This window comes from Lathamus discolor, chromosome 3, assembly GCF_037157495.1.
Source record: "Lathamus discolor isolate bLatDis1 chromosome 3, bLatDis1.hap1, whole genome shotgun sequence".
Lineage (NCBI taxonomy): Eukaryota > Metazoa > Chordata > Aves > Psittaciformes > Psittacidae > Lathamus > Lathamus discolor.
Genome location: NC_088886.1, coordinates 143,865,769 through 143,885,859, shown reverse-complemented (window position 1 = coordinate 143,885,859; position 20,091 = coordinate 143,865,769). Strand labels below are relative to the sequence as shown.

General features: G+C 35.5%; 1 protein-coding gene across 6 annotated transcripts in view; it reads right to left on the bottom strand.

The window, feature by feature from the left end:
- Nucleotides 1-20,091, bottom strand: part of ATRNL1 (attractin like 1) — a 543,705-nt gene that overhangs the window by 308,810 nt on the left and 214,804 nt on the right. For all 6 annotated transcript variants that reach the window (XM_065672331.1, XM_065672333.1, XM_065672332.1 and 3 more), the window contains exons 22-24: nt 9,366-9,460; nt 8,635-8,713; nt 7,286-7,443 (exon numbers count right to left, since the gene is read on the bottom strand). In XM_065672331.1, coding sequence (XP_065528403.1) covers nt 7,286-7,443; nt 8,635-8,713; nt 9,366-9,460 — 332 coding nt within the window. The remainder of the gene's footprint in view (nt 1-7,285; nt 7,444-8,634; nt 8,714-9,365; nt 9,461-20,091) is intronic.

The following is a 20,091-nucleotide window of genomic DNA, read 5'->3' as shown; positions in this document are numbered from 1 at the left end:
ATTTACTTTTACTGTAGTAGTGTAGAAGTTGGCACAATATGGTTGGCAATCCTGCACTGGTATATTTTAAGACAAGTATTATTTGTTAAAGAAGAAAGGTACAATCTAATCATTAGAAAAGACCTCCTCATTTTAGAGACATTTTAAGATTCATAGGAAGTATTTTGGAAAATGCTATATTGGCTTTGGGCACATTAAGCTTTCAGAAATATTTTACAGTCTTATGATTTATTCTCCACACAATTGGTCTTGCAACTACAAGCAAATAAATGATAGATATTCTAGATAGTCAATTTTCTTAGACAAGAACCAGTAGGAGCCAGGTATTATATATTATATTATATTACTTCAGAAAGAACAAAGGTAATCATAATTACCGTAAGAGTCCACTTTTGAGTACTAATTTTCAACTACTTTATATAATGCAATAATTATACATGTAAAACATATACCTGTAATAATATAACTTTGACACAGAATTTTTAATAATGGTATTTAGCATGTTGAAAAACAGAATGGATTTGAGTTTTAGAACCTAGTACTGAAATAAAAGAATCTTTACCTACATGCTGTGGTTCCACTGATTTCAATTCTAAAATAATTTCGAGTTCCTTCACTTAATGCAGCTGTTTCTCTAGAAATAATTCTAGAGCAAAACCCCTCTTTACATTGAATTGAGAAACAATGACAGCATCTTTTTATACATTTTAATCAGATATAATAAACAATCCTATGCAAGATAAAAATTGTAATCTCCAGATCTTTTTCTGTCAAACAAGCTAAATGTTTGCACTCTGCCATGCCAAGAAAGGTAATCAGATGAGCCACTTTGGCAGACTATCAAAGTGCAAATGTATCATAAGTTGCCATGTCATGTTAATGAAATCTGGTTTTTTAGATCTACATTTTCTACTTTACAATCATCAGCTAATTCCCTTACTGTCTAATTTCATGCCTACAGTCAATGGATAAAACCTGACAAAATACTAAATACTATAATTTAACTTTCCTTCAAAATCTCTTCCAAAGCACTGCATACTACTAAATTTGTTGTTCCCTGAACCACTTCCCTCCTATGTTCAGCTACAAAGTTGCATTTGCTTTTCTCCAGTCTGGTGGTCCTACCCTTCCGCTTTTGGCCCTGCAGTTTTGCATGTCACTTCCTTCATGTTCAAGGATGGACAGTACCTGATGCCTAATCTGACTACATTAAGCTTGAATTTTCTTTCCAACTCTGTAGAGGATAATTTTCTTAAATACATGTTGTTCTAGTTGTTATTATTTATCATTATTATTATTGCCATCATCACCAAGCCTTACTTTAGACCATAATAAATATCATCATCCCTATTGAAAACCGAAGCTAAGGATATATTCCCGCTTTACGCTGTACCTCAGTCATCTATAAACTAACCCAGCCTGTACTGCCGGATGCCTTCTGTTCCTGATTTTTTTTCTGTTCAGAAAGAATTTCATGCTCCTTGCAGAACTGTAACTAAATGGTAGTTCAGTGCATTCCCCAGGTTTTTGTTCTTGCTATACTAATTTCAAACCTCTTTTTAAAGGGGTTTTATATTTACTGTAAGAAAACATCAAAGTTGTTTTGGAAGCTAATGAATCCACTTCATCATCAATACCTGTTTAGTGTTTCAAGAATTATAGTGTCTTCACACACAGCTATATGCAGTTACTCAGCAGCCTCTGTGAAAACCATTAAGGCACTTAGAAATTGAATCGTTCACCATAAATCACAAAGATTAGATTTAGGTGTGCAATCGCTGATGGAGGAGGTTCTGTACAAATATAGCTACATGTGGATAAATACACATTTTCCAAACAAAGATTCCAGAATCATGACCACTGCAAATTTGGAAAGGTTTTAAAACCCCAAAACCTTTGATCTTTATTTGTTAATTTAGTAATTAGGTTTGTGCTACTGTTGCAACTTCTAATGGCAATGACTGACAGGTTTTACTTCTCGGAGCTTTCACAATATATAAGTCATTCATGAACGTTCAAAATTCAAAATGAACTCCAAAACAAAAAGAAATGAAATAAATTATGCAACACAGTAAATTTTATTACAAGGGTAAATATGCTTCTTGATTTACATTACATTTGTCCTTCAGTTGTAACAGACAGGCTATTAACAGGGGAAGGAAAATCAATTCTGAAACAGGAGCCAGTAAACTGGAAGAACATTAGTTTCCCCTTTAGAAAAAAAACTTAAATATTTATGTATGAAGTAGCTTTGATTATTTGTTGTGCTACATACGAATAAAATGTAAATCTTCACCATAATTCATTCTTCTGTTCTGGCACACACACTAATACAGGGTGCCAAAGATGATTTTCCTCAGAAACAACAATGAAGAAAAGAACCCAACACTATGCTACTAAAGCTTGCAGTAGGCTTGTTTAAGAATCATTAAAATCCTTCCTTCGAACACATTTGTGCATTCCACATGCACACTAACATCATGTCTAACTTTGCTGTAACAATAATTGCTCTATGCTGTGGAAAGATGTTAGATTAACAGGAAACATGATACAGTAACTCTTATATGATCAAAAATGAGTAACAAGCTTCTTTTCATTAATTATAAACCTAAGTTTCTCAGGCACTGCTTTGCTGCTGAGGTCGAACCTTGCAATTGAAACTGACCCTCCAAATTAAAACTCAGACACCTGTGAATCTTTCATTTATACTATAGGGAGGAAAGGAGCTAACAGTTGTTATTATCTTCAGATGTGGCTTTAAATCACATAGAAAATTTTGCTGCTCAAGCACAAATTGTGGTCAGACTTACAAGTTATACTTGTAAGAACTGGTTATAAAGAGGTATAGGATACTGAGACATAGCAGCTGATGCAGAAGCAGGAATGCTACTGCTGTCCTTAGAGTACATAGACCAGACAGCCACGACAGCATTTTAAGGGCATGTGCTTGCTTCCTATACAACTTGCTACTTTTCAGAATAAGGGACAAGGTGATGAAAAAAAAAGGAAAGCCTTTTGTTACCAGCTTCAACAACAAAAAAGCCTGGCCATAAAATCAGTTTCCTGAGTGAGGAGCATGTTGTTACTGCTGTTATTAATATTTGCTGTTATGAATAGCTGTCAGAAGCCCAACCTTTATGACTGCTTCCTACTTCAGGGACCACTGACTATTATTTGATGTGTTGGCTATAATTTGAGTTACTGCTTTTCAGTAAACGTTACAGCTTTCAAATTCCATTAGCAGTCGAGTCTGAATTACACATCTCTCAAAACAAAATAAAAATGAGCAGAAACATGTTATGTGGCTTTGCCATATATTCAGTTCAGCAATCTAGCCCATTTAAGAGAGCAGCACTTTCTCATGGAGTCCTGCTTAACATGTACAAGACATTGAACACCTAAAGGTTCTGTATTTGTACTTACTTCCCAGCCAACTCTGCATTACAGGAAGTGGAGAAAAAGTGATAGAAACTCTGCCAAGACTTCAACAGGAAAATACCCAACATTCATGTACCAGCATATAACTACTACATACTTCTGAGAAAAATTTGTAGCTGTCCTCCATGTTACACCCAATAACAAGCCTATTTGTGGAAACAGCTCTAAGCTGAAGATGTCCTATATCATCAGCTGTGTAATGACCCCTTATACAACTATGGCACATTTCTGCTTCTCCTTTGATGTCAAGGAAAAAGAGATCACATAGCTAAATAAAACGCTTCTAGCATCAGGAAATAGAAATGCATTTTCCCTTGAGGGTTGCACAGCTTGCTTACTAACTGAACACCAAGCTGTGTGCCCAAAGCCATTCTGGAAAGAAAAAGGGTGCTGAGTAACAGGAACTTAAGAGTACAATTTTATAAAGAAAGCACGACTTAATCTGAAACTGAAAATTTCCTGAATAGTTTCTATGATTGGCAAGTAATTTATTGCTATCCAATGATGAAGAACTTCTATTCTGAAGTCTTTAGACTCACTAGTGACAAAAATACAAAGTGTTCTTGGGTAGCTGCTGGTGAACAGTAATCACAGACCAGCACATCTTCAGGAAATTGTTGTATGGACACAACCATCACATATCCTTCTTTCAAAGTCATGAAATCATATTTCAAAGAAGATATTTTGTGTTAGAATCATGAGGGATTTATTAAGATTTGGGAAAAAAACCCTCCAAGCTTGTGAATATGTAACATGCATAATAAAAGTATTTGAGGAAGCAACTGTGAGCCATTAACACAAATAAACAATCACCTGCTGGGATGTACAGTTTTTCCTTGTAGTCATGAAAATCTTGATAAGAACTAAATGCAAAAATAGAGCTAATATGGGTGATTTTGACAGAAAATGAAACTAAATGTCTTGTATAATGAGCCACCAACACCCAAACCATCCCAATGAAAGACACAAGTAATCTTAGCTCCAGTGCCAGTGTAATGGCGTAAAAGAAGTAGTGAAATGCATATCAACAACACAACTTGAAATACCAGTTACAAGGGTAGTAAGGTCACTACTGCTTCCTTAGAAACTTATTCTTTATATAAGCAATTGTTGACAAGTCACAATGAATAATGTAAATGCAGGAGACTGGTACTGAGATTGTATTTGAAAAGTGCTAGATGTGCTGAAGTGAGCACTTAGTTGTCTACAAAAGTGTTCTGTAAAAGGCATGTGCCCAATTTCATGTTGCTATCTTACTTATTCCTATGAACAGAATACCTCTCAAGGAAGCCACAGTAATTTCCTTAGCTCTAACAGGATTGAATGAAACCTTCAGTACTGACTTGATATAAAGTATCAATACATTTTAACCAGCACGATCTGACCAATGCAGAGTGACTGCATTAGTGGAAAAGACTACAGTGCACATAGTTCTGTGTCTATGACCACTTATACACAGGCCAGCTCCTGTAACATCCAAAGCCCTGCACTAGAACAGGCAGCCAACTCTTTAGTTACCATAGAAAGACAATGGTGACTCATTCAGGGAACTACTTTCTAGACCATTTGAAAGATTACTCAGAGACCATCTAGAAGAGGTCCCCATTTCAAACCAGAGCTCAAAGACATCATCAGAGTCCTTTCATCAGTATAACACTAACATCAGGTTTTTAATAATTATCATGCTTTAAATGAATGCTCTCTAATATAGTAATGGACTGGTATCATTTTGCATATTGGGAAGGTGAAATCTGGTATACTAAGAGATGTAAAAGGTTATAAATAGTAGAACTGTGAGCCCACTTAGTACTGGCTTTGGAAGCTTCAGCCTCTGGATAGGGATGAACCATGACTTCCCTCTCTTAATGCTAAATCACAGGATGGCTCATTACTTTTTTAAGTATCTACCATGTACAGAATCCGAAAGTTAACTAACTAAAATTAAACTTGTTTCCTCTGAAAAGTTCCCTACTCCATTTATCATTTTAAGATCATATCTACTGTTAGAGCACCAAACACAAGAAATCTATATGGATAATGTGAATTTTGGATATTCCCTTGGGAAAAAACAAATAACAGCATAAACCACAACAGAGTTAAATAATAATCTTGTTTGTTTAAGAAGGCAAATATAAAGGACAATAATAAAAATCCTTAAACAGTTTCCATAACTGGATCTTAGCATCCCTTTTCTGCTGGGTAAAATTGGAATGACTTAATTTCTAGATGGAAGAAGTTATTTTATGAAAAACCAGCAGTACAGGGGAAAAAATGCAATACTCAAGGATCATTATCCCTGAGCCAGAATCATCCAGACTGATGAATTTCAATGTGCCTCAAAAATAAATATAGAAAACTCTGTGCAACTATGGCAATTAAGGAAAAATCCAATTATGGAAAAGTCTGATTAAAAAAAAAAAAATCAGTGGGGGGAAGAAGGAATTTAACCAATGATAAGGGATTCCCTTTATCATGCATTAAAATGTGTTACTCTTAAGGTGTTAGGCTGCAGTGGAAACACCACAAGAAGGAGCTGCAATCTGCTGCCATCTGACACAGTTGCACATGTGAGGAATACATCACCTTAATAATGTTTGTCTTACAATCATAATACAGGCTCCTTCCAATCTTCAAAGTGAAAGGAGTGTGTAATGCATTTATGGCTTAAATTGCCTCATGGGTTTGTTTAGGAAGGCAATGGAAGTTGTTCTATGCTTAGAAAGTGGGATTGGTGAGTATAAAAAAATACCTCTACTATGGAGAGTGAAAGAAAACAGTTAACCTTCAGGGGTTTTCTTTATATGAATTAGTGCATGCAGAAATGTTAATAAACTGCACAAATTCATCCTTAAACACTGTGTAACACATATTCACAGTTAACATCCATGTACAATTAAGAAAACTTTCGCTTTATGTAACAAAACAGGAATATTATTTATCTGCTTAGAAGATGACTGATTTAATTCAGAAGGCTCGTAGCAGATTTTATCATTTATATGTAAGTTTATGCAACCAACTCTGTATTTTATAAAAACGAGGAGGGGGGGCCCAACAAAGTGGAATTCTGTATAATATTTGGACTTAACTGGCAAGTATTTTAAGCTTATTCTAGTCTCCTGAGAAATCATTAGGAATTACGAAATTTTATGATAATTTTGAAAACTTATTTTTTAAAGAATGAATTCCATAAGGGAGCTATAGCCAAAAGCTGGTAATCCACATAAAAAGCTCCTCGATTGGTGTAGAGGACGTAGTACTTAGAAATGCAACTACAGTAATGGTAATAAATATTGCTGAAACTTCTGGGGAGGTAAAAACCAATCATCATTGCATTGATTTTTTTTGAGTCTGCCACTGCACAGTATCTCACTACTCCAGAAAGTACTCAGTGAAATTGATTCCAATGAAGTCAAAGACGAATATAAATTCTAACCAAATATACTTAGTGTAACTGAAGTTGGTAGTATTGCAATGTAATATAGACGCTCAACCTACCCTCAACCTTTAAGAAAAACAGAGGCTAAGAAACCTAGTGATTAGCAAAAGATTATACTCAAATATCTAGGTACCTACATACATATTTGTATACCCTCTTTTATGTATATATCTAAATGCTTAAGATATATCACAAATAAATATTTATGTTCAATAATTTTAACTGCAGACTTTAAAACCAACAGTTTGAAGTCAGCTTCACTACCATAAGCAAAAGCATCATAATTCTTATACACAAAAACCACAGCATGCAAATAATACTATTTATATACTTTCAGTATGGGTGAAAAGATTAAATTCAATGTAAAGCTAAGATGTCAACATCTCTATAGCACAAAACAGTCACACTAACCTGTATTTTGATTGGCCAGGAGAAATTGCTGACATAGACATAGAAAGTGATGTTTGGGTTGCTCCGAAAGTTGAATTTTTCACAGGAAAAGCTATCTCTGTATTCCTTAATATTAGCTTTAGAAACAACAGGAATCTCTTCTCCAGATATTGTTCCAGCTAAAAATAAAAAAAACCACATATGTAGACTTATTTATATTTATCACAAATATTAATCAACATTAAAGGTGCCAAAGTAAATTTGCACAAGCAACTTAATTTCTTTAATTACTGTTGATGTCTTCATTACATGGCACATTAGGTATATTTCATACACATATAGAGAATTCATAGAAACTCTTACTCTGGTTTCAAAAGATTATGAATTAATTATCACTTTGATAGAAGTAATATGAATTTTAGGAGAAAGTTGTTACGGTCAGCTAAACAGATAATATGCTTTACTCTAATAATTTACATTCCATTTCAATAGAAACTCATAGGTTAATAAAACTTGAAACTAAATTTGGCTACATCTTACATTGTTCCTGTAGGGTTTCAATTGTTCATGAAAGCTTTAACAAGATACCTTCTAATCAACATATATAATTTTTTGCAAATACATGGATGACTATGCTAAGTTAAAGGAATAAATAGAATTTACTAACTACAGTAATGTTAAAGTACTTCAGAATGACACCAATGAAGAAATTCATGAGTTTATGTAAGACAAACTCTGAATCTTTTTCTTGTTGTTTTTAATTTTAATACAGTTTCACTTTAAGCATCATGCTTCTCTCCTTGGATGTGTTTTCAGAAAGTCAATAGAACCAATTCAGAGAAACCGTCTAAATGGAGCTTTTCTTCCTTCTTAAAACAAAGAAGAGTAATGGGGTTCAAAGTTGGAGAAAAATAGATAAGCAGCTCTTTTTATCAGCATACACAGAAGAACTTTATTGTTTGATATCAATGTTAAGGTTAATAATTAAATTTTTAGCTTGAATACTGAAACAAAGAAATAAAATCTCAGTCTCTGCAGTAGTTAAGGAAGTAATTTATCTTAATTAAAATCACAGCATTTCATAACACTGTCGTTTTATGAATTTAAATAGACTACAAGCTTTTCCTACCAAAGTAATTTTAATTGAATAGGAGAGAAAGTTAACATGTTAATGAAGCTTTGTTCAGGTTGCAAATTATCATCTGAGGTTTAAATAATATAATTAATAATTGCATACTGATAATAGCAAAAGAACGCATTTGGTAAAGTTTTATTATCAAAATTAGCAACAAAGAGACAATCAGGTTAAAATATTTAAAGGATCATGAAACCATATGGGGAAAAGTTGTAAGACAGAAGTTCACCCTCACCTGTAGAACCAATAGACCATGTAATATTGAGGTTGAAGTTGTTTGATGCATTAATTGATATATCCAAATTTTTATTTGACTAGATAAAAAAGAAAATATATTGAAGTTAAGAAAATATATCAGAATGTATTGAATATAATGATTGCACATAACTGAAAACAGCCTTTTAATCACCTTCCGTTTTCCATTTTGTACATAAATAGTAGTAGTAATAATTCAGAGCCAAAGGCGATCCTTTCTTTTGCTTCAGTAAGAATAGGGTTCAAATAAGCATATAACTACACCAGCTACCTTTCCAGACTGTGATAAAAATAATGAAATCATTCTCTTTATAAAATTAAATAAAAATAACCATGGCAATGGCTACATTTCAATTACAGTAAAAAAGAATACTTTTCTCATCCGCTAATGAAGATTTCTTAACTGAAGGGTATATTCCTGTAATTCATCTCAGGAAGATACTGAAACTTGTTATCCATAGGAACAATAAAGTAAACCAGCTGATAATTTTTTGCAGTATTAGTTGTTCTGAACTACATTTAGAAAGTTTTCTACCATTTAGAATGTTTTATCAGTGAATTGCACTGGAATAATTTTCAGTTCTCGAAAAAGATTTGAACTATCTCTAATACCTTATGGGCACTTGGGAAACTTTTAATCATGGTCAAATATAATGGAAATCTTAATCATGACTCTCCAAAACTCGTCTAAAGGTAATAACATTTTCTTACTTGTTCTGGATTTGCTATAAAGTTTATGGCAGTGTGATGGCGATCATCCTCTTGTAATAAGCTGAAGGTAAACTGGTAATCAATCAAAAGGCTGTCTGTGGGCAAAACAGGAATTAAAGATAATAAAAGAGATTCAAGTGTAAACATATTAATAATGCTATGCAAGCATAAAAAAAATACCATTCATGTGGATTTTAAAAGGCACGGAGTAACCTACACGTCAGAATTACCTACATGCATTTCACTGCTTTAGTATTTGCAATATAATGTCTTGAAGCAATAAAGTGAAGCAGGAACAAAAATAATAGTATTAAGAAAAATAACTATATTAAGAAGCAGATTCTATCATGGAGGCAGAGCAACCACTACACATAACGAAACAGTCATTCCTTGAAAAGTAATTATTCCAAAGTACACTATCAAGTATCATTAGTTTTGAGAGTTACCAGTTCCCTAATTTTACTCTGAAATAATTATTCAAATATTCTGTTCAAAATGCATTTAAATATTTTAGTTTTACATTCAGATGCTTTACTATGTTATAGAAATACACCTACACAACTACAGCAATATAACACATTTTGGAATAACCAGTTTTAAAACTTGCATCTACGGTAAAATTATATAGCATGAAGGCATCTAAGGTAAATATGACTGGTAATAGTAAAATGACACAGTGGAATTTTGAATAGAAATTATATAACCACAAAGCACAACCTTTCTTCTAAATTGACAGAATTCTAAGAGAATTTGTAAGTGGCAAGTGATAGCAACTTTTCATACAAGAGAAACAAGAGGTAGTTTAGTACTGACTCAGAAAGACTATATTTCAGTTCAAAATGGCATTTGTTCTGTCCATTTTTCTTTCAACCTATGAAAGGACTGGAGTCTGCCAGCAGTTACTATTCATGCCATTCCTGTCACTGAACACTAACAGCACTCCTCTGATGGCCAGCTAAAGTCGGCATAGATGCAGAAGGGAGAAGATGATCCAAACCATGTTTAACCCTTCCTGGAAGGAGTATAAAATGATTTGGACCAGTCAGAGGACATAGGTTTTGAGTATCCCATAGTTCCTCAAATTGGAGGAATGAGATTAACCCTTATCTGGGTCACCAGGAATGACTGAAAAGGAATTTATCTGCAGGGGCAAGAGTTATAATTGGATGTTTCGGGGTGAAACAGTTTTCCAGCACTTCCATAGTGTAAGAAATAGACACAGGATGGCTGTTGCTGTGATTCATCAGCACTCCATGTAGAATCCCAGCAGGCAGGTACTAAAGAATCAGAAGAGCCCTCAGAGATGTAAACTCTGTTAGCAGATTAATAATCCTTCTGCAACAGACTGTTGTGAACCAGAGCTGGGTGCAGTGGATGGATCTTGAATGCTCTGTTACAGGGGCAAATATCTTCAGATCTAGCAGAATAAATCTAGGTCTTTGACCAGTATGGTTCTACAGGGATCAAAAGATTCTGGTTTTGCCTTTGTCACAGGAAATAAGGAGGTGACATATAAGTGTACCTGGTTCAGATTATTATTTTGTGCATGTTCAAGTATGGTCAGATGCAAGTTACCTTTGATGTGACACCCTAGTGAGTAATTTTGGAGGCCTATTTTGATCCATGTATTGATGGCATTCTGCTAGTCACCAACGACACACAGTGTGTTACAAATAAAAAATGTGATCATAAAAAGAAAATCAGTAAATACAAAGAGAGTGAAAGATTAAGTCAAAGCAGGAAAAAGCTGTGTCAGCTTTTTGTTGGACTCAGTAGCTTGCTTACTGCTGACAATCACCTTTTCTGCAGGAACACATCATCTGAAAAATACATTTTATTGTATCCCTTGGGAAGCCTGACATAGAGGGAGAAAAAAAGCTTACTGGTCAATGAAGCATGAATATAGCCCACTGTATTGTCTTAATAGTTAAAGAAAATGTTTTGGGGTAGAGGTTTTTTTTTGGTTGGTTGGCTGTTTTTTTTTACACTGTGTGGAAAGAAAATTAAAAGATAAAGGAGTTACGTGAAAGGAATTACCATGACCTTTGAAGCTGACAAGTCCACTTTCTCTATCACTAGACACCACAGTTCCACTATTCAAACAAGAGTAAATTGATCTAGATGTCTTAGGTAACAAGTTTTGATCAGGTTTTTGCATGCTCTGAAGGCAAAAGATAAATAAATATTAAAGAATCCATTTATTATTAATACCATTGTACAGTTTGATAACTAAGCAAATCTTATTAATAAAATCTCATTGAATCTATTAGTAACATTGTACTCTATCTACATATTTAACAGTAAGATTAATCATCACACCAGAACATATTTAAAGGCAGCAGGCCAGCAAAAGATGGCAAGTAGTGATTGACCCCTTATTAAAGGGATTAATAAACCTGTTAATAGTCACGAGTAGCAAGGCTAGGAATAATGTATAGATATGCTAAATCTCCTGATCTGGTCAACTTGTGACCCCATGAAATACAAAGGCCTACTTTAGCATGAACCATTGTAAATGTATGGTGGACAAGTAGCACAGCATGCACTCCTATGGAATTTCTGGGTACTGCTAAGGCTACAAATGCAAGAAGCACCGTAGACAGGCCGTCTGGACAAGATACTGCTGATTTGCTCAGAAAATATGGAAAATGGTCATTTAAAAATGCCACAGACATCTTCTAAGCTCAAACTGTGCCCTCTCAGAGATGCAGAGCATCAGCTAAAGACCAGAGATATATAGTTAAGTTCTCATCATTAGACAAAACTGGGAGTAGACACAGGACTCCTGTCTCTCAATTACATGAACAGCTTTTCTGCACATAAGTTTAAAAAAGATATCAAAGTCATTTACTCTTAAAACAGTGTGACTACTTTTTCCTGGGGTTTCCTGTTATATTTAATTGTTGTTTGGTTTCTGTTGGTTTCTTTTTCTAAAATTTATGTGTTACTTGCTAAAGCCAAGAAAATAGGAACTAAGTTTTCAAAGTATTCAGGAAAAGTCTTTACATTGATAAAAGACGTTACACTATTACAGTTCCTCGCAGTTTTACCATCTGTAACAAATCAGAAAAATATTTTCACTTTTTTAACTGTATTTTTACTTACAATACAGTTGCAACTGTCAATCACGAAAAACAGCAAGATGGTTACAGCGCCTTTTATACGCAAGATATCCCAAAGTACTTTATGGTGTTATTAATTAATTAGCAGTTAATTAATTAGATACTCCATTAATACTATCAAAGATAGTTGTATATTACACACTGTAGATATTATCTCTTCTGCAGTACTCAAATGGCCTTGAATACCACAGCTTGCATTATTAAAGAAGGGCTCTGAAAGCCAACTCATGGAACATGCCTTGAGATTCTTCAAAGGTGCCAAAGGACCTTTAACTCCTGACAAGCCAGCCCTACAAACTGGAGAGAGCAGATCTTCACTAACCTATTCAGGAGGAGCACATTTCTCAGCAATAATAAACACAGTTTATGAAGGTTTTATTCAACCTGCAGCAGAGAGAGACAAACAATTAAATCTCTACCTCAGCCACAGATTGGATGCTGCAAAGTAGAAATACATATCTCTTCATAGATTATTCTAATCATGGAATCACAGAATCAACCAGGTTGAAAAAGACCTTTTAGATCATCATGTCCAGCCATTACTCCAGGACCACCACTAAACCATGCCACTGAGAGCCTGATCTACATGGCTTTGAACACTTTGAGGGACAGTGATTTCACTGCTGTCCTGGACAGCCTCTTCCAATGCCTGACCACCCTTTTGGTGAAGGCATGTTTCCTAATATTCAATCTAAACCCCCCTGGCACAGCTTGAGTCCATTACCTCTCGTCCTTCTCCTGCTGGGAGAAGAGGCTGTTCCTCTACCTCACTACAACCTCTTTTCAGGTAGTTGTAGAGAGTGATAAGGTCCCCTCTGAGCCTTCTCTTCCCCAGAATAAACACCCCCAGTTCTCTCATTTGCTCATCAGACTTGTGTTCCAGACCTTTCACTAGCTTTATTGTCCTTCTCTGGCCAACTCCAGCACCTCAATGTCTGTTAGTGAGGGACCCTGAACTGAACACGGGATTCGAGGTGCAGCCTCACCAGTGCAGGGTTGATCACTGCCCTGGCCTTGCTGGTCACACTGTTTCTGATATAGGCCAGGATGCTGTTGGTCTTCTTGGCTGACTGGGCACAAGCTGGCTCATTCAGCTTTGTCAATCAGCACCCCAGGTCCTTTTCCGCTGAGCGGCTTTCCAGCCACTCTTTCCCAGACTGGCACTTTGCAGGGGGTTGTTGTGGTCCAAGTACAGAACCCGACACTTTGCTTTGTTGAACCTCATACCACTGTCCATAGCCCATTGAAACAGCCTGTCCAGATCCTTCTGCAGAGCCTTCCTATCCTTCACAGATCAACACTCCCACCCAACTTGGTGTTGTCTGCAAATTTACTGAGGGTGCACTCAATCCCCTCATTCAGATCATCACTGAAGAAATTAAACAACACTGCCCCTAACACCAAGCCCTGAGGGACACCACTAGTGACCAGTCACCAACTAGATGTGATACAATTTACTATCACTCTGGGCTCGGCCTTCCAGCCAGTTTCTAACCCAGCAAAGAATCCTCCTATCCACACCATGAGCAGCCAGTTTCTCCAGGAGAATGCTGTGGGAGACTGTGTCAAAGGCTTTACTTAAGTCAACACAGAAAATGTTCACAGCCTTCCTCTCATCAATCAGGCAGGTCATCTTATCGAAGAAGGAGGTCAGGTTGGTCAAACAGGACCTACTCTTCATGAACCCATGCTGACTGAGCCTGATCTCCCCGTTAATTCAAGGAAGATGACTAAAGTGAATATGACTTGAATGAAGCAGAGAGCACTGCCTAACAGAGTTATGTGATTCAACAGTGCAAATTAAGTCGGGTGCAAATGAAGGAGCTGGCATTGAGCAAACATTTCCTTCCCATCTTTCTAATGACTGCAGTAGTATGCTGAAGAAGTTTCACAGCTTGGAGGAAGGTTCACTTTCATACTCAGATTACTTTCTGGTTGGCCAAAACTTCAAGAAAGATTTGCCTGGACCTATTCTTGACTTACATATCCCAAATGTCTGGAAGGCTCTAAAGCTACATTTTATTAGAATATAAATTAGAAGAACTTTAGGGGAAATTTAATGTGAGAGTAGAAATTAAAGGGATTGTAAAGAAGCCCATTTATTGTAACCTGATGCTGTCTGTCTCACTTTTCTTAATCCCTGTGTTTCAGGCTTTACCTTATGACACTCTTCCCCTACATGTATCCCACAGCTGGGAAAGTATCACTTCCCTCTCCTTCAGAAGGCTTCACCTTCAGCAGACCGCAGCAGGCAAAATAGCTTTCCTTCCCTCTGCCAAGCTGCATCCGGAACATAACCCTAAAACATAATCTATGCCAATATATCCCAAATTCACATAAACAGACTAAGCAGTTACACACTACATCACATCATATTTCATAGTGCCGTTCAGCCTAGACACCTTTGCCTGGAAACAAATACAAAATTAAAGTAAAATTTCATTGTAAGAGCACAACATGTTTGAAATATTTAAATAATAGACAAAGGTATTACACTTAAATGTAGAAAAACCTATTTAAAGAACATTCCGTGTATCCTGCTTGATACATGCTGTCATATATATTTACAATCGTGAATTTGGAGAAGCCAGAGATTTTATCCAATGTATATTTGTTTCTACTTTAAACCGTTAAAAAGCCACTCTAAGTATTTTCACCCTTTACATAAACTTATGAGACTTTGTACAAGTGCTTCAGTTTATAAAGACACACAGAGAACAGATTGCTTCAATTAGGAAACAAACCGAAACTAAAAAAACTCTCACTGCATTTATATTGTATCATAAGATGACAATGAAAGCACAAAGATAACAAATACTAAACATAATCAAATTGTCATATGAGAAAACACCTGATAAAAGCAATCTTGCAGTGTTTATCTGGTTGACCTACAGAAATAAGACTTTAAAACTGTTTTCAAAATCAGGTGAATTCTGAAAATGAAACAAATTCAAGCAACAACAACAATAAAACAAACACCATCACTGCTAAGAGGTGGCAATCAAAATATTACCAATGGCCATTAACAGCCAAAAATTAAATACAGAAAGTTATAGAATTATTTCAGTGATTTATAGAATAAAATGCCTGACTGTCTACACTGTGTGGTTCATTTTGGTGACTCATTTTTCTGTAAGAATTAAAAATATCTACAACACAAATCCCACCTTTTTTCAAAATTTATTTCCTCATCTAAACCTAAATCTCAACACATTTCAAATTCAAAGTGTCAATTAGCTATAACGATTTTCCAAAGAACCTAGGTAGTTAGCTACCTAGACTCTTAGCTGTGGAGAAAATGGTAATGACATTACAGAATGAGTGTTGCATTCTTTTACTTTTAAAAAAGTTAACTGAAAAACAGTATACTGAAACCTTCTTTGTTTTTTAACAATAGCTTGCTCTTCTACCTATCCCCAAACTTTTGGAACTACGCAGAAGACAATTTCATCTTAGTTTTGGATTGCTTCTATAAAATCTTAATAGCCAGTATTTCATTTTTCTAAGTCATCAAAATCGTCCACATCTACATTTTTCCACTTAATATTTTTGAAACAAATATTTAAAAAAGCCCTAACAAATAAAACTAACAACCAATGTTTACAGAAAGAGATAGAACCACTTACAATACTTTCTTACAATAGCAATAACCCCTTCCTACTTCATGCTGGACTGTAAAATATCCAGTGTGTTGTTGGCTCAGATGCGCAGCCCCAGACCCTCATCTCAAATCTGATAAAAGATACAGCCAGACGGAAGTTAAAGAGACACAGAATGAAGTATAATCTATAAACTTCCTGAACTTTTATGTTTAAAGTTTCACAGGGGAAGTTCTTGAGGACATAGAAACCTCCTATAGAAACTCAGAGTCCACAGCTCAGATCTTAGTTCCCCACCACAGAGTATTTGGAACCCACCAGATGGGTATTCCTGAGCCAAAGCTTCTCCAGGAGTCAGCCCAGTGCACCCTAAACACAGCTACTACAGAGTCCTGTGCACAATTAAGCTGCCAAGTAACTGCAGTGCAGCCTCCTCTTCAGAGCTCTCACCAGGAAAACGTTGTAGGCTGCCTTCTTTTTGACAGTATTAAAACCAACTCCTCCTATTTTTGCCTAGCAGGGTAGGTGCCTCATCTCCTTAGTGTGGGCAAGGGAGAAGCAGCAACAGGATTCACACCAGCATGGGAAGAAAATTCAATTTGCACACAGAGACTGAGACCAGAAGTCAAATGACACAAGCACTCAGCAGGGAGAGGGGACTCCTACAGTCTAATTTCTGTTTCAAGGCATATTGCTTTCCCTGTGTATTAAAAATTATTGAATGAAGTAGAAAAAGAACATTGGGAGATAAGACTACAATACCATCCTGACATCATCAATGGTCAAATATAACAAGGATTTATGGTTATTGAGCCTTTTCACATCTCTATTTTGATTTTTTCAAAACCCTTGACTGCTTCAAGAGTCAAAAGAGGTTATTAAAATCTATTCAAAATGTTAGTAATGAGTGCATGTGAGAACAAACAATAATTAGGCAAAGAAAGCCATTTAATTAAATGAGGAAAATAAATTTCAAAGCAATCATTTAATCTTAGTATTGCTGTTAATTTTCAAGAAACTGTTCTCTTTCTTTAATGAAGGCCTATGACTTTTAATATGGTTAATATGGGAATTTTAAACTCATATCCAGTAAGAAACAAACCTATTCCCTTACTCAAGCTTTTGTATTATAAGAAAACTTTTGTGTTTTCTAAAATGCCAGTGTTCCTCAAAGAACAAAGTCCAGATAGAAATCTTGACTTGAAATTCTACTACAGTACATCTGAGTGGCCCTACAACTCCCTAAGAACATATAATTACATTGGTAATTATTTCTAAAATCTTTTAAAAAATTGGATATGTTTCATATAAATTAGTGATAGATATTCAAAGGGTACATTAAACAGGAATATTAAAACTATAAAAAGAACCACTACAATCAAGGGTGTCTGTGGATTATTTTTGGGTGAGTGCTCATTTAACAGGCAGCTATTCAACACTTAGTTCTACATTCAGTACTTGGTGTTGGGCCCATGCCTCATTTAATACATACTACACAAACCCTTTTTTCTAAGGATAGCATTCGTTTCTCATGTGGCTTTCTACAGTATTCATCACTACCGGTTTGAGTTCTTCAGAAAAGTTAATGAATTTGTTACATTACTGAGAGATGAGCAGGCATTATTAGTCTCATTTTATAGGACACGGAATGAAACAAAAAGACCAAGGACAAAAAGATCCATTAATCAAGAGTAACCATTCTGAAATACCTAGAGCCTGATTCTTCATATTATGTGAGTTATATAATACTACACATGATTGTTCCTATTTTACAGTTCCTTCCATCATTCACTGTAATTTGTTCTACTTTTACAAAAAAAAAAAAACCAAAAAAAAAAAAACAGGAAAGGAGCATACATTCATCTTTCCATTACATTATCACTGATTCTTTCCCTAAAAATCCATTCAGTGCATTGTAGAGGGAAAGTTCCTTGGGAAATAGTATGTAGCCATGTTATCAGTAGTTGTACAATCATGCCCTAATAAGGAAGCAAATCAAAAATGATTCTGCCAGCAAACTTAATTCTTCTGCTTTCCTGGCACCCACTGCCTGAACAGTCTGTTTCAATAAAAAGGTTTTATTAAGTAATTTTAAGAATCAGGTTGGAGTAAACTCTAGAGAACCACTTCACTCTTGAGCTAGCTTCTCCCATTCCCCAGATCTTTCCAGCAGAGTTCCCAGTTCACTACATCTCAGCAAAGAAGGAAGAATGAACCCCGGTTGTCAGAAAAGGAGCAAAACCATAAATCACTGGACAGATTCATGGACTTTGGCCACTGTCCATTCTCCCATGGCCTTTGTCACACAGTTTCTTAAAACACATTTCTAGAACTCAACAACATGGCAAAAGATTTTCACACGCATACAGAATTTCTGAGAAATATGTCTAGCATTTTGACTCCAACACTGAAAGTTCAGCAAAAGTTCTAACCCAAAAGGACCACATTGTATGTCAGCCAGCCATGCGAACAGACCATATAACCAGACCCACTTGCAACATTGTCTAGGTCCCAACTAGAACCTGATGATCATACAACCTTTTTCTGAATATAATTTTTTTTCTGAATAGAAGATTTCTATTTCCTGAATACAAAAACAGTGCTGTTCTATCTTAGCTTCATGAAACCACTTAAAGTTGTGAGAACCTCCCTCATGACTGCAACATCAGACCCATCACAGTCAGTCTTCCCACATTTTTCTATTTAGGGAAGTCTCTATTCATGCCAATTCTAAAATTCACAGTCTCACCTCCTCACTGCACAGGCTGTTTGTCTCTCTCCTGCTCTTTCTATTGATTGTTCTCTATTTCCAGCAACAGTTTGTTGAGAACAGTCCTACTCACATTCTTCTTCATCAGCAAAACTCACACTGCTTTTGAGACCAAGTTCCATTATCAAATGCTATAAATCATATTCATTTGTGACCGAAATAAATTCTACTTTTATTATACCAAAGTTAGGGGGTTACCACCAGACCTATTTTCAGTCATGATAATTATTCTGAACTTTCAGAGCAGCTGCCTGATTCAGTCCTCTGTTGTCTGTATCTAGCAGTCATCCACTGCCTCATTTTCATTGTTACACTGAAATATGTTGGTGTCTGACATTACTTGTCCATTGTGAGAAAACAAAAAGTCATTTACTATAAACAAGCAAAACTTGCATTTTTGCTGAATGCAGACTGCAGAATGAGCTTCAAAATACTTCAGCACTTACTATTTATACATCTTTTCCCATGTAAAGAAAGGGCATGTGAAAATGAATTTCACAGTACTTCAAAGTTTTGAAAACTGAAAAATGACAAGTCATTGTTTCTTTTCTGCACATTGAAAAAAGTACTAGGTTAAAAAGCTCATGAAAAGACAGGGATTAGTGTCATAAACAGCAAATCTGGTAACTAATTTTAAACAAAAATGTTTTCTCTTCTGAAATTTTCAGCTGCCATTTGGACAGGTCTAATAAGTTGTCAGTTTTGATCATAACGAAAGGCCAGATACAGAAAAAGCTGTCTTGTGTTACAATTTTATTCAGCTAATATGTTACTATATATATAATATGTCACTAATAGTACAGGCTTACTCTATATAGACTAAAATTTTCTGAAGATGATGTCGTTCTTAGAAAGATATGCACAGAGCTTAGGTGAGTAACCCCTGATTCTCTCTACTGACTATGGAAATATCTAGAAGGTTATTTAAGGCTGGACACATACATTTTAAGAAGCTTGTGGGTGAGATGCACTGCAATCTAAGTGTCATAGAAGTAAATACTTAGGTATGTCAATGCTACGATGAGCAAGGAAAGACTTGTTGCTGAAATCTAAAAACTGACAAACATGTACAGTTACCTGGGTTCTTTTAAGCATAGAAACTGAAGACTACATTCGTAAAGTATTTTAAACCATGGACCACAGCCATGTATTTTAAACCATGGACCACAGGTATTATTTTTTGCATGGATAGTTCACCAGTCTCTTAACTGAAAATACTGCAGCGTCTGACAGCT